This window comes from Esox lucius, chromosome 13 (assembly GCF_011004845.1).
Source record: "Esox lucius isolate fEsoLuc1 chromosome 13, fEsoLuc1.pri, whole genome shotgun sequence".
Classification (NCBI taxonomy): domain Eukaryota; kingdom Metazoa; phylum Chordata; class Actinopteri; order Esociformes; family Esocidae; genus Esox; species Esox lucius.
Window position 1 is genome coordinate 12,887,131 of NC_047581.1, and position 13,853 is coordinate 12,900,983.

The following is a 13,853-nucleotide window of genomic DNA, read 5'->3' on the forward strand; positions in this document are numbered from 1 at the left end:
TCCATCTCACCTCAATTTAGGATATTTGTTGTTTGCTGTTTCTTCTTGGCTCGAGTGTACACTAAGAGTTTCTGCTCATTTTATTATTCACTCTCTAACTGGAACTAGACACATGGGTAACTGAAAATAATCTACAATCACTTTTTATTTTAGTTGACTACAGTATGCTCTAAGCCTATACCATACCTGATGTTGATGAAGGAGATCAAGCAGACACAATCCGTCGTAACAGATTGTGGGGAGAATTACACACATTCACACACACAGACACTCACACATGGAGATGCAGAAGCTGAAGTGCCCACATTCACAACTAAGGTAATCCCCTCCGGCTTCAGTCCGCTGAATTAAAATGGAGGGAAACAAAACATCCAAATGACCTTGTATCCTTTCATTCTATCCTCACTACCTTTTTATCCTCTCTATCTGCTAACAAAGACACTGCTTCTTCTCAGGAAACTCCACCCTTTTTACACTCCTCCACCTCCTCACCTTTCATCCACCCTCTTGTTGAATTACTTTTCCAACCTCTTTCAAAAGAAGGTTGATGTCATCTGTGCCATATTTGCTCAGTTTATTGTTCTTCACACACTACACTTCTCCATGAATTAACTGCTTTTCCCTTGTTCTCTCCAGATGATTTCTTGAAACTAGTGAAGTCTGGTAACCCAGTTCAGTGTTTTTATGCTTTTCCGAATTAAAATTACAGTTAATTGCACTTAAGTAATATTCATCAACATTGGCTTTGAATAAACAGCACGTTTATGATTTCTATTACCATTTTTCTAATGGTGAATGGGGGTTTTATCTTTAAAAACATAGCTATGGCCTACTAATAAAATGTATTGAATGTAACCTTTATTTAACCATAAAAAAGCCTATAGAGACATATTTTGTATTTTGCATGTCAGACCTTTTCATAAGGCAGCAATAGGAACGTCTACACTAAGTTATTAGTGTACACCAGTGGTTCCCAACTCCGGTCCTTGAGTACCCTCAGCAGTACACATATTTGTTGTAGCCCTGGACAAGCACAACCAATTCAACTCAATGAGAGCCTGATAATTAGTTGACAAGTTGAATCAGCTGTGCTTGGCTGGGGCTACAATGAAAATGTGTACTGTTGGGGGTACTTGAGGACCCTAGTTGGGAACCACTGGTGTACACAAAGGTCAGGATGTTATAGCATTTGCGAATCGAGAATGTGTAAGGGTTGTGAAATGGCCAGTCAGTTAGAGACACACTCAGAAGTAATATCATTTTATTAAGTTATGCCACTTGCTTTGAGACCTTGAAGTTATTATTTCTACAGCAAGGGCTGTGGCTGACTCAAATCAACGAAATGAGGCGAAAGATTCGTTATTTTTACTGAGCGATTCGAAAAGATCCGGATCAGTAAAGTGACTCAAACTTCCCATCACTAATACCAGTAACATAAGTTACTGTCTAAAGCTCTTAATCAGCAGAGAAACGCAAGTGAGTTCGGGGGATGTAGAACTACGCTTTTTTTATACTCCATAACGACCCGTGTTAACAGCCAATCAGAATCTTCACTTAGGTTGAAGGCCAAAGTGATATGCAAATGAGAAGTGGAGCATTGCTGCTCTGAAGAGTGTACAGTCATTTTCTCCGTGATTGATGGTTTCATTTACTCAAAATCTATGTTTCTGCTAAAAGTAAAGTAAACGTCTCCATTGCCAGGTTAATTTCACAGTGCCTTTATGAGCAAAAATATCCGCACACTCCCACAAACGTCCAGACGTTCGAATAATTGATTTAAAAATACTGAAAAATGAATGTTTGTTTACCCAATTTCTCACACAGCGACCTAACGGAGGAAATCGCAATGCAGCGTGTAGGATACCGGAAATTCACAAGACGGTCAGGTGGTTTGTCAGCTGACGTTAGCAGAAACAGGAAGAGAAATCACTTGTTTTCTTAAAGTAGTTATTTCTCAATAAGTATCAATTATATTTTTCATCCCACTACACAATAATATTTGATTAACATTAGTACTGCTACTGTACACAATATAACATTAATTCAAAATGTTTGCCGCTGACGACGAGGATGGAGATTTTCTATCGCCAACTGGAGGGTGAGTTCGCTTTCTTTCTCTTATTAACCAGCTAGCCTAGCTGACTACATTAAGCCGTGACTGCTTTTTCAAGCCAATGTGGAAGATACTTTTGCCTGTTTTCTTTTTGACATTGTCTGAATTGAAGTTAGGCTATACTTTTCATAGATCAGAAATCTTCCTATACCAAGTTTAATTGAAGAAAAAAAAACTGCACTAATGCTAGCATGTATATCGATGCCAAAAGATTTGGATTGACAAAATTAGCTACAGGTACCCCAAGACTTCACTATCATCGTCATGTCCATCCACACAATCACAGACTTGAACGAGTCCAGTCGCGCACATGCCTTGCACAATAAACATCGATGTAAAGTGTGACCTCACTGACTTTTGCTGGGACATATTTGGCTCCACTCGTGTAACTAACTTGAGATGAGTATGCTTATTTTGGACATGTTTTGTCCTCCAGTTCTCATACTGCCAGAGGTAGCCCAGTATGATTATCAATGGGATTTGCTCATTCAGTAGTGTACCTGATTATTTCAGTCGCCTTGTTTGCAAGTAACATTCTATCTTCATTGTTTTTCGTCTCTAAATCAATTTCATTGAAGGTCAAAGCTATTCAGTCACGTTTACAGTACAGGCTAGCTGCCAACTAGAGGCTTTGTATTTTGCTCTCTTAACATTTCCAAGCTATTGGGGCAATTGTTCCCTCAACTAATATGATTTGGAAGAATAAAGCTTGTGTAGGCCAGGAGCAGTGCAATGGGGGGTGGGGGTAGTGTTCGTTGTGACTCTTAATTCCACTCACATGCTGTTAGTTAGAGCCAGCAGGGCGAGGGCTCCCTGCTCCAGATCCGCTCAGCACACTCTGGACTGCTGCAGACCGACTTTGAGCTCGACAACTCTTCCAATGATATCATGTCGGTTTAGCCGCCGAGGTGTCACTGCATTGTGAAGCGAGACATTGAGTAACGTCGAAGGGGCCATCGAAAAGGGTGGTTAACCGAAATGTAGTGAGTTGGCCAGCCTGTGCCGCTCTTACGTGTAGGCTTTAGGACCAACTTTTCACCACAAGTCTTCAGCAACAAAGACCCAGGACTCAAGGTGTCCACCATGGCTTTTGCGCTGAGGGATAATGACTACCTGTGGAGGGAGATCCAAGGGTCAGTATGACCCTGCCCTGGAGGGAAGAGTTCAAATAAGCCCAGTGTTTACCATCTTGATGATGAACGATGCATGCTATTGCCACTGTCTGTAGCACTTCAGGATGTTTATGGGGCTTTTTCTGATGTGAATTTGTGGAATGGTTGTTCTGTTCCTGATGGGTTCTACTGCAACAAGTGGTATGACCCGTGTATTCATGCATCAGTTATTGCAACGTGATATTGCTGGGGATTATAGTGCTGTACGTGACTATGGAGACTATTCTAGCAAATGCAATTATTTTGTTGATCTATTCAGTGTGTGTCTTGGCTACTTAACTATTTTACATGGGACAAGTCATTGTGGAGTTAACTATGGAATACTGACATGTTAGCGGCAGTAGCTTTGGGATTCATAAAACCCTCAGTCTGTCAGATGAATGGGCTAATGAGAACAGCTTTATTCTGGTTTGGGCATGGGACTTGATGTACAATGTGTGGTGGTGGTGTGCTAGGTATGTGGCTTCTGTTCTCTACTCAGTATTATCACTTCTCTCTTTAGTTGTCAGCTGAAATCAGGAACAGTAGGCAAATCAGCTTAATAATTGACAGGATAGCAATATGTTTTGGTGTCTGGAGTCCTATATGGTGTATTAGTCTCTTTCATAAAAAACTTCCCTTTTGTCATTGTCTGTTACATTACACCAAATAGCCTGACACAGGCAATGTATTTGCTCAATAGCTCGGTGTTATTTCAGGGCTAAGCTGGCATCACTTTTTGGACTGGACCAAGCAGCAAGTCAGGGCAATGAATCCTTTCAGTATACAGCCCCTAAACAGCCAAGGAAGACTTCAAACCCAGGTAAAGAAACAATTCTATAAATGAATGAAAAAGTGACTAGGTGAGGTTAATATTCCATGGTAAACCTGTGAGGCGTACTGTCAAAAGACTATTTTTTCCCCCTAGGCCCTCCTACCCAGAAACCCACTCCGCCCCCTGGTGCTCCATTAGTCTTGTTGGCTACAGCTATCCATGCTTTCAAATAGTGAGTATAAAATGACTTTTTAAAAAAGCCGCACATTTGACATCAAACATTATATTTGCATGGAAATGTCTCTGAATGCACATACACAATATACTGCATGTTAAACATTTGAAGTGTTTTTCCCTTGGGTGGAGTGTATAGCCCTAAAACAGTGTGGTGTTAGAAAGTGGCATCAACAGTGTATTGGCCTTGAGTACCAGGCTGTGTGGAATTTTGGGGTGTGGCTACACGAGACTCTCAGTGCAAGGATTTAGAAATGAGTTGATAGAAAATGGAAATAAACACAGTTCGACTGTTACGTTTCCTTATTATATATATTTTTTTGCATTGACATGCCTTTATGGACCTCAATGACATAGGATGGTTTTGCTGTTTATGTTGGGATGTTTTCGGGCGGTTACTTTAGTGTGTCCTGCCACTGCAGTATATGACTCGTGCACGCAGCTAGACAGACAAATACATCTCAGAAATGGACCTTTGACCAAACGACTGCCTGGATTTTGCTTTAAAACAGAAAGTGGAAAATGAGGTCGGACACACTCAAACCAAATATCCCTTTATCATATAATCTTCTTAACTAACTAACACTGGGTCATAGCTGTGAGTGGAGAAACAAGTTCAGAGAGCCATTTCTTAGCCATGAATATGATTGAACAAATGTTTAAAAGTCTATAATGCCCAAATTCTCATGTGGAATGTCTCATCTTAAGAACCATTAAACTGTTTAGTTTTAATTAATTATTGACACAGCCTCTTTCTCTTCAGTCTTAACGGACAGTATCAGAAACAAGGAAAGCTGGGAGCTGCAGTCTTGGGTAACCACACGACCAAAGATGTGAGAGCAATTTTTAAAAGATTTTTGTACTTGAGTTCTGTCTCTGAAAATGATTATTTATAGATGTTTGCTTTTAAATCAATGATTTAAAAGTTACTTATCTTTTTCCTACAGTACAAACTCCTGCTTTATGCTGGTCAACAGAAACAAGTGACTGCAGCCAAGATTCATGTTGGGTTTGTTTTTACGGTGAGTTTATCACAGATTCATGTGGAGTTTGTTTTTATGGTGAATTTGTCAAAGGAGGATGAGCATGTGAATAGAGAAGTTTAATTCAAATTGTTAAATCCAACTCCTCTCTCTTCATTGCCTCCTGCAGGTTCAGCCAAGTAACTACTGCACTTTTTATGATGACCAGCGCCAGAACTGGTCCTTGATGTTTGACACTGAGAAAGCCGCAGTGGACTTCTGTAAAGAGGTGATGTTGATTTGCTTTGTGCAGAAATTGTTTAATAAATATTGGCGTGACCTCGACTCAAAACATTTTGACTTTTTTGGTTTAGGTGTGTTTGGCAAAAGTCAACAGCGCCCCCTTCTTAGAGGTGGTGGTGGTACAGGACCTGGCATTAGGAGAGGGACAGGCGGTTGAGAGTGGAGACTCCCTGGAGGTGGCATACACCGGGTGGCTCCTGCAGAACCACGCTGTCGGCCAGGTAAGATACAGCCGTTTGTTGTGCCGCGTGACTGGAGCAGTTCCCAGTACGTTGCCATGTGTCCGTTTGGCCTTGGCATGTAGTGACACTGCATTGTTCAGAGTCCAACTCCTGTTTCAGATGTTTGACTCCAACATGAACAAAGACAAGCTGCTGCGACTGAAGCTGGGTGCTGGGAAAGTGATTAAGGTTGGTCTTCCGTACTCTAAAGGGGATACCTTAGGGTTTTGTATAGGGACAATTGATACTTTTTCCAGATAATAGTGAGGGCCCTCCTATGTTCCCCCGTACTTGCAGAGGAATCAGGGTGTTTCTTTGCTACAGGGCTGGGAAGATGGTATGCTGGGCATGAGGAAGTCAGGTCGACGTCTCATTGTGATCCCTGCCAGTCTGGGCTACGGTTCCCATGGAGTGGCCAACCGAGTCCCGCCTGACAGCACACTCATCTTTGAGGCGGAGTTACGACGGGTACGACCTTCTCCTCTCCAGAATCTCTCCACTTTCACAAATGTCATATTTGACGAGTGTCCATCTCCTCATGCCACTTATGCGTCTCCAGGTGAAGTTGGCGAAGGACAGTGGGTCGGACCATGCCAGTTCTGGGTCTCGGGACTCTGCTGCCCCTTCACCTGCTCCCAGCGTGGAGAACCTGGGCCCGGACCTCCCGGCAGGTCCGGCGCAGCCCTCTGCTTCAAATCCCGGGAGGCCAGTGTAAGAACATGGGCACTCCGGAACACACAACCAATTCAAAGTCAATTCGTTCAGATATTTTATCTCTTCGTCCTTCTTTCTAGGTTTTCATTTGTTTTATACTATTATTATTTTTCTCAGGGAACCACCACTTTGGGCCAAATCAAATTCCATCAGTGAACAGTTGACGGTGAGCGTCATCGCTGTTTTCTTTAGGGTGTGGGCATGTACCAGTCCGAAGAAATTGTGTAGTCAGTAAACCACTGGTTGGCCAGCTTATCCTTCTCTGGACTGCTGATTGGCCAGCTCGAATGACATTTTATGAAAATCAGTTTGCGATGGGAGTATTTATTTTTTTCCCTCTGAATGTTTACATTTATTGTTTAGGTGATGGTTAGCCCAATATGACAAAATTCTAAGTGTGGTTTTCACTGGGAGGTTACATTCATATTTGTATTCCTCTAGAATCCAGACGCCACCAAAGCCAAGCTCATCTCTCGCATGGCCAAGATGGGTCAGCCCATGTTGCCATTTATGGCAGGGCCCTCCTCCCAGCCTGACTCCAGCGATTCTGAAATGGAGGTGAGATGGAGTGTCCAAGGGCTTTGTTTTTAACTCTGCTGCACCTACAAAACACTAACCGCTATAATGATGGTAGACGTAACCGAGTATGTTCCCCTAGGACCCCAGTGCGTCCAGGGTAAAGGATCGTGCTGCGACTCTTTCTCCAGTGCAGCTCCCCACTGCCCCCCAGGCTCCTACCCAAGGTGACAACCCCCACACACTCTGCCGTGTCATCAGTCTGCATGTATCTAATAATACATCATTTTTATTGAATTGTTACTGATGTATATCAATGTGGAACACTCTGCAGGCGGCCCAGGGAGGTCAATTCTCAGTTTGTACGTTGTGTAAATGTTTCCCTCCAGTGGTTTCTCACCCTCACGGAGTTCCGCCCTCTGCCTTGATGCCTGTTGCTATGACGACTGCTGCTCCGCAGCCTATAATGGCAGGCTCTGCTCAGGCCTGTCAGGTGACTATGACCCACGTAATCTTCATTCAGCTGTCGGATGGTTTGACACCTTTCCATGCATTTTATCGACTACAAGACTAACCTTTGTTTTTCTAACATGTTTTCCTCGATTTTTCTGTTGTCTTTAAGTCAGCCTGTTATGGGTTTTTTCCGTAGCCTTACACATATCCACCGTCCTCTATGGCCTCCTCTCAAATTCAACCAATGGGCCAGATGTACCCTACCCAGACTGTACCATACATGGGAGGTGCTGGCGAGGTCACTTCTTTCCTCATGACCGAAGCTCGGCAGCATAATACTGAGATCCGATTGGCGGTGGGCAAAGTGGCAGATAAAGTGGACCAGTTGGCTTCAAAGGTGTGTAAAAATATTAGGGTATTTTTTTTTCCTCTATTTTTACCAGGCATTTCCACCTCATGTGTGAGACACTTAACTTTTTATCAATTCTCATGATTTGCCAGGTTGAAAACCTTCAGAGGCAAGGAGGCCAGTCATTGGCTATGCCCAGTGTCACCATGGAAACATCTATGATCATGCACAACATCCAAAGAATCATTCAGGTATAGTCTTAGGGTGGTTTAGAACCTGTTATCACAAAATCTACAAAATATCTACATGAATGTATTTTCAATATATTTCCAGGAAAATGAATCTTTGAAGAAGGATGTGTACGAGAAGAGCGCACGCATCGAGGAGCAGAACCGCAAGATCGGGGAGCTCATCCACCAGAACCAGAGGTGCGACTCGGGCATTGATCCGGGAGATGCTATTGGCCGATGGCGCCCGTTTGGTATTTGCCTGCCAGAAGCAGAGCGGCTGTGTTGTTTGGACAGCGCTGTTGTTTCTCCACGTGTCCTGCTGAGCTGATTGTTGTTGTCGCCCAGGTACATGGAGCAGAGTAACCTGCTGATGGAGCAACGGAATGACACCCTGAAGTCGTCCAGTGAACACAACCAGGCCCGGGTACTGCAGGCCGAGCAAGATAAGGTAGAATACGGCACGACTAGCTGTCCCCAACCTTCCCTTGTGCTATCACAGCAGGGCCAATGTAGTGTGAGGTTATGTCAGGCTCCCAGTGACCACTCAGCTCATGCGTTTCTAGAGGGTCCTGTTACACTATCTGACATGGCTTTAGGGATCCTAGACTTATCCAATGGACCAGTAAGTCGTCCAGTGGCAGTTGGCCCTGACGTGGTAGTGACTGCTCTCTCTTTCCAGCACGCTCTGCCTCAGGACCTGGGCTCTGGCCAGGTGAGCCGGTTTGATCTTCCCCTCTCTGCCTCTCACTTCCTGTATCGTCCTTCCCATCACTCTTTCTGCTAACCTTTTTCTTTTCCTTCGCCCCCTCCCCCCGTCCCCCCTCCTTCACCAGTCATCATGCTCCTCCCACAGGGTCACGTCGGACTCCCGTGTTAACTCTCATTTGTCGTCACGCCCGGCCAATCACCCTCACGCCCGGCCATGTCCTCTCACTGGCCAAAAGCTCTGAGATGGCCTTCTTCACTCCTTTTCTCCATGACCACTAGAAGGACACGTCCGAGGCCTCACGATTCCCATCCCGTTTCATTGCTTCCTGTTCCGATTAGTGGTCATGAAGGAAGACCGCTGTTTTAGGTTACAGGGTCCGCCCTCTGTCTGGCCTGTTTAATGACAGATGGATAACGTTGGCGAATAACAATGCTGCTCTCTGTCTTGCAGCTGCGTCTGACAGAGGAGTTGGCCACTTCTATGGCCCGGGTATCCCAACTGCAGCAGGAGGCCACCTCTCACCAGCAGAGGGCGGCAGAGTTACAGAGCAAACTAACTTCCGCCCTGCAGGACGGCGACACACACTGCTCACGCATCGCCTTGTTAGAGACCCAACTAGAAGGTCTGCAGTAGTCATGCATGATGATGTGCGCTAAACGGGACTTCTGTCTTTGGATTGATTACAAAGATGTTTGTCCGTGTATGTTTGAGTGTGTACCTTGGTGAGACGTGGAACTGTCACTAAGTCTGTGTGTCCGTGTGCGCGCGTGCAGAGCTAAAGGAGACAGCTGAGCGAGGCCAGGCCCAGTACCGCACAGAGAAGCAGAAACGCAAAGAGATGGAACTCCGAGTGAACAACGTAGAGGAGGAGCTTCAAGACCTTAAGACCGACAAGGAAGGTGTAGAACGAGTGAGTGCGACCGTTTCTGTCGTGCTGCTTTCTGGAGCTGAGCTCCTGACGCTTATGTCAAGCTGCGTCGGGCTCTGTCGCCCCTGGTAGAAAAAAAACACTAAAACTGACATTAGCTCAAAGGGTGTCTTCATCTTCTCTTAGACGCTGTTGGACAGGAAGAGGAAGTGGCAGGCCGAAAGGCAGAGGTGCGACGAGGAGATGGAGGAGCTGAGGAGGGTCAGTCAGCAGGACCTGACCAATCTGAGGACCCAGCTACACAAGGCCCGGACAAACACCGGACAGGCCGCCTCAGAGCAGGTTCTGTACCGGAGGTCCATGTGTTTGTATGAGGGTGATAATAAGACCTTTTGTTTAGTCCGTGAAGGGTCATTGTCTGTGTGTGTGTGTGTGTGTGTGTGTGTGCATTCTAGCTAGCCCAGCTCCAAGCAGAGCTGGAGGAGGATTGGAAAGGCAGGTGCGCGCAGGCGTTGGCCCTGGCTAAGGAGCAGCATGGACGGGCGATTGCCGAACTGGCGGAGCAGAGGGACACGCTGGAGCAGAGTCTTACCCAGCTACAGGAGAAGGTTGTCTGATATCCAAACCAATGTCACCCCGTGCACCGTGCGCTCTCTTTTCAATGTCACCCCGTACACCGTGCGCTCGCTTTTCAATGTCACCCCGTGCACCGTGCGCTCTCTTTTCAATGTCACCCCGTACACCGTGCACTCGCTTTTCAATGTCACCCTGTACACCGTGCGCTCGCTTTTCAATGTCACCCTGTACACCGTGCGCTCGCTTTTCAATGTCACCCCGTGCACCGTGCGCTCTCTTTTCAATGTCACCCCGTACACCGTGCGCTCTCTTTTCAATGTCACCCTGTACACCGTGCGCTCGCTTTTCAATGTCACCCCGTGCACCGTGCGCTCTCTTTTCAATGTCACCCCGTACACCGTGCGCTCTCTTTTCAATGTCACCCCGTACACCGTGCGCTCTCTTTTCAATGCCCCTTTGGACCCTGGAGCTCAAATGTTTTTGGTGGTTTTAAGTTGTTTAACTATTAATAATGGAATGACACAAGTACATGACTGGGAAATGGCAGGTTGTCTAGTGAGTATCTTTGAGTATTGCTGGAATAACTGTCTCCGTCTCCTTCTCACAGTTCTCAGCTCTGAAGCAGTCCAGGGACTCGGAGGAGCAGCGCTTGCTGCAGCAACAGGGGCAGGGCGAGGAGCTCAAGGCCCTACAACAAAAGGTACTGATGATTTTACATTCTAGTATAGCATTAGCAGGAGTGTTCAGAGCCTTCTCCATAGTGTCACAAGGTTCTCGCACAGCCACCTCCCTTTCTCCCTCTGGCAGTATTCAGGCCTGGAGGAGTCGTCGGCAGCAGTGAGGCAGAAGCTGGAGGGCAGAGTGGCTCAGCTGAGGAGGAGGTTGGCAGAGCAAGAGTTTGCAGGACAGGACACTGCCGGGGAGGTGAGGGGGACTCTGCGACTTGTTTCAGGGTCTATTGGACTGGAAAAAAAATGGGAAGGAGATATCCAAACCGTTATCCAAGAGGAATTCAGCTCTGTACCATGTTATCAGTCCTCCCAACAGGCCTAACGAGAGTCCCTGAAATACTGTGTTTATGGTGTGATTTTGGGGGATATTCCCTTTGTGTGATATGATATGGAGAAAATGTGTGCTAAAGTGTTCTGGCTACATGACAAACACAGGCTAGAATAGTTTTTCAGGAAGGGAGTTTTCTATAGTACATTGTAAATAATTTCTACATTATTATACCTTGTAGAATTTTTTTTATATGTAGGTTTTCTTATTCAACGAAAGTGTAAAAATGGCTACAAATAATTGGAATGTTTAAAAATAGTATAATAATCAAACTATTGTAGACTTACTGTAAGATTTCACATTATACTAAAGAAAAAATGATCCTACAGTAAATGTATCAACCCATAATGTACTCCATGGTTTCACCCTGGTCTTTTCCTGGCAGGTGAAGCGTGTGATGAATGGAGTGTTCCACTCTCTGAGGGCGGAATTCGACCTACATGACACCTACACAGGCAGTGCTGTGCTTGGAGTAATTGTGAACACCATAAAGGTACAGCCTCTCTGCTTGATAATAATCGAAAATGTACTTCTGATACTGGGTTATTCTGAATGAAGGTGGACTGAATGGATTTGGGAAATTGTGAAACAATGTTTCGTCTTTGGCCTTTGCAGAGTGTCACCTTACAATTGCTCAACAGCACAGAGGGACCTTCATCCCATCAGAGGGAAAACAAAGAAGAAGAGGAGGATGAAGAGGAGGAGGAGGAAGAGGAGGAGGACAGTAATGAGAGACAGGCAGAGGAGAGACCACTGCAAGATGTCAAGGTGAATGGTCAGCAGGAGGAGGAGCAACGGGTGGAGCCAGAGCAGCCTGGAGAGTCCCCTGGACAGAGGGAGGGAGACCCCAGAAATGTCCAGGAGAGGGTTTACTCTGAGGTAGTACCAGAGACAGAGAAGCCGACCGGAGCGGAACCAGAGGAAGCCATCCACCCAGAGCCAGAGCACCAGCCACACTCACCCCAGCCCAGACCAACATCTTCTGACATGAACCCTGAGGAGAATATGCCCTCTGTGATGGGAACAGAAATGAAGTTGGAAAGTGACGCAAGTCCCTCAGAGGAGAAGAAAATAAGTGTGACTGTTGAGGATTCCCTTTGTGAACTGGATGTAACTAGCCCCAAAGCCACAGGTCCTCCAGCCCATCCCCCACTACCACCAAACCTTCTAAATGACAGTTCTGGTCAGGTAACAAGGTGAGTTCTATAGAGACCAGTTAACTATACAACCCAGTCTCATTTAACAGAGCCTTAGCTATGTCCATTTTAAGTCTGTTGTCCCTTGCTAATATGCATGCATTCCTGCATAACTCTCTCTGCCTCCCATCTTTCTCCCTTCTCTCTACTCCATATCCATTCTGACTCGTGTGTTCTGCTATTCTCTCAGTCTGACTGAGGGAGTAGGAGAGGAAAATGGGAAGGACACATTTTTCCTGAGCACACCCCCAACCAAACCCCCACCACCACCCACTGAGGAGGAAGAGGATGAACTGGTGAGGAAGGTTCTCCCGGGCCACACCAGTTCCCTCAGATTTCGACACACTGCTTGTGTTCCCCTTGTTTGTCAGTGAAACCTGTGTTTGTCTGTTAAGGGGCATTCTGAACAGGATATTTAGTTACATGTAGAGGGTTTCAGGGCAGAATTCAGTGGAATGGTTCTCTATAAGTCTCTATATTACATCTATGACAGGAACTACTTTCGAATGACCTGTGTTAGTTAAGGCAACTCTCATGATATACTTTTCTATTTTTTTTATTTTTTTTAGAGCTTAAAGGGACAACCTCCCCCAGCCCCACTGTTTGGTGATGACGATGATGAAGAAGATGATCTTGACTGGCTGGGCTGAGCAACAACTAATATAATGGGTGTATTATGAGTATTAATGTCAATGGACAGAACGGCCTATAGAGAGATGGTTTACACTGTCCAACAGCCGACTATACCAGGAAGGACATGGAGATGAGCCTCTCTGAACAATGTGATTTAAGGATTACAGGTTCAGTTAATTCAGTTGTCATCACACGATCCAACCAAAATTTGACTTCCGATTTACCCAATCCCTCCAAATTGGAGGTGGTGGGGAGGATGACTGACAGATTTATCACTTGAGGTTCAGGATTTGATTTGGTTAACTTTCAATTAAAGGTGCTCTAACTACTATGCTGAGTGCAAAGGACGCCATTTTGACTGACGCTAACATGCTTTGTGACCTGTGTGCCGTGTTGATCTGTAAGGCTGACATGGCCCTGGAAAAGCCCCCTCCCCCTCACCCAACACAATCAAAGTAAATCAACGGTGTGTTAGTACTGTCATTTGTTGCCTTCATTGGGCCTTAGAGACTACAATTACGCTCTAGGGTCTTTTAAATACTGTAGCTTGGGTGTTAATTTATTTGATTTTATTTAGCATTTCCCTAATATGTTTGTTGTTTTTGTTGTCTGAGTTTTCATTGCTGTCATTTTTTATGATGACAAAATGATGCTTCAAGAATATTTAACTTTTGAAAAATGTCTAACCTAGATTCATTCCATAAAACAATTGAAAAAAAAAAAGTATCTATTTCATTGCATCAGAGATTTCGGGAACATTTTGGTGATGACATCCATAACAATTTCAAGAC

At 45.1% G+C, this 13,853-nt stretch overlaps 1 protein-coding gene across 4 annotated transcripts; it reads left to right on the forward strand.

Moving 5' to 3' along the window:
- The first annotated feature begins 1,605 nt into the window (after nucleotides 1–1,605).
- fkbp15b (FKBP prolyl isomerase 15b) lies at nucleotides 1,606–13,767 on the forward strand. 4 transcript variants are annotated; one of them, XM_013136632.4, is made up of 30 exons: nucleotides 1,640–1,701; nucleotides 1,825–2,098; nucleotides 3,984–4,087; nucleotides 4,193–4,271; nucleotides 5,037–5,106; nucleotides 5,221–5,295; nucleotides 5,426–5,524; nucleotides 5,610–5,759; nucleotides 5,880–5,948; nucleotides 6,084–6,227; nucleotides 6,319–6,470; nucleotides 6,591–6,639; nucleotides 6,915–7,031; nucleotides 7,132–7,216; nucleotides 7,379–7,482; nucleotides 7,639–7,839; nucleotides 7,944–8,042; nucleotides 8,125–8,219; nucleotides 8,367–8,469; nucleotides 8,701–8,733; nucleotides 9,181–9,352; nucleotides 9,504–9,640; nucleotides 9,785–9,940; nucleotides 10,054–10,206; nucleotides 10,782–10,874; nucleotides 10,982–11,098; nucleotides 11,619–11,726; nucleotides 11,849–12,429; nucleotides 12,620–12,725; nucleotides 12,999–13,767. In XM_013136632.4, exons 2-30 carry the CDS (start codon nucleotides 2,049–2,051, stop codon nucleotides 13,077–13,079), a joined length of 3,582 nt encoding a protein of 1,193 aa, XP_012992086.2. In that variant the 5' UTR covers nucleotides 1,640–1,701; nucleotides 1,825–2,048; the 3' UTR covers nucleotides 13,080–13,767. The 4 variants fall into 4 exon arrangements, with proteins under 4 accessions (XP_019907940.1, XP_012992088.2, XP_012992086.2 ...); XM_013136633.4 differs by lacking the exons at nucleotides 1,640–1,701; nucleotides 1,825–2,098 and adding an exon at nucleotides 3,117–3,246; XM_013136634.4 differs by lacking the exon at nucleotides 8,701–8,733 and having other exon boundaries at nucleotides 1,621–2,098; nucleotides 12,999–13,766.
- The last annotated feature ends 86 nt before the right edge of the window (nucleotides 13,768–13,853 follow it).

Coding starts and splice junctions, on each gene's coding strand:
- fkbp15b (XM_013136632.4), top strand. CDS start 2,049: ATGTTTGCCGCTGACGACGAGGATGGAGATTTTCTATCGCCAACTGGA. Junction 6,471..6,590: donor TCAAATCCCGGGAGGCCAGT/GTAAGAACATGG, acceptor TATTTTTCTCAG/GGAACCACCACTTTGGGCCA. Junction 7,840..7,943: donor TGGACCAGTTGGCTTCAAAG/GTGTGTAAAAAT, acceptor ATGATTTGCCAG/GTTGAAAACCTTCAGAGGCA.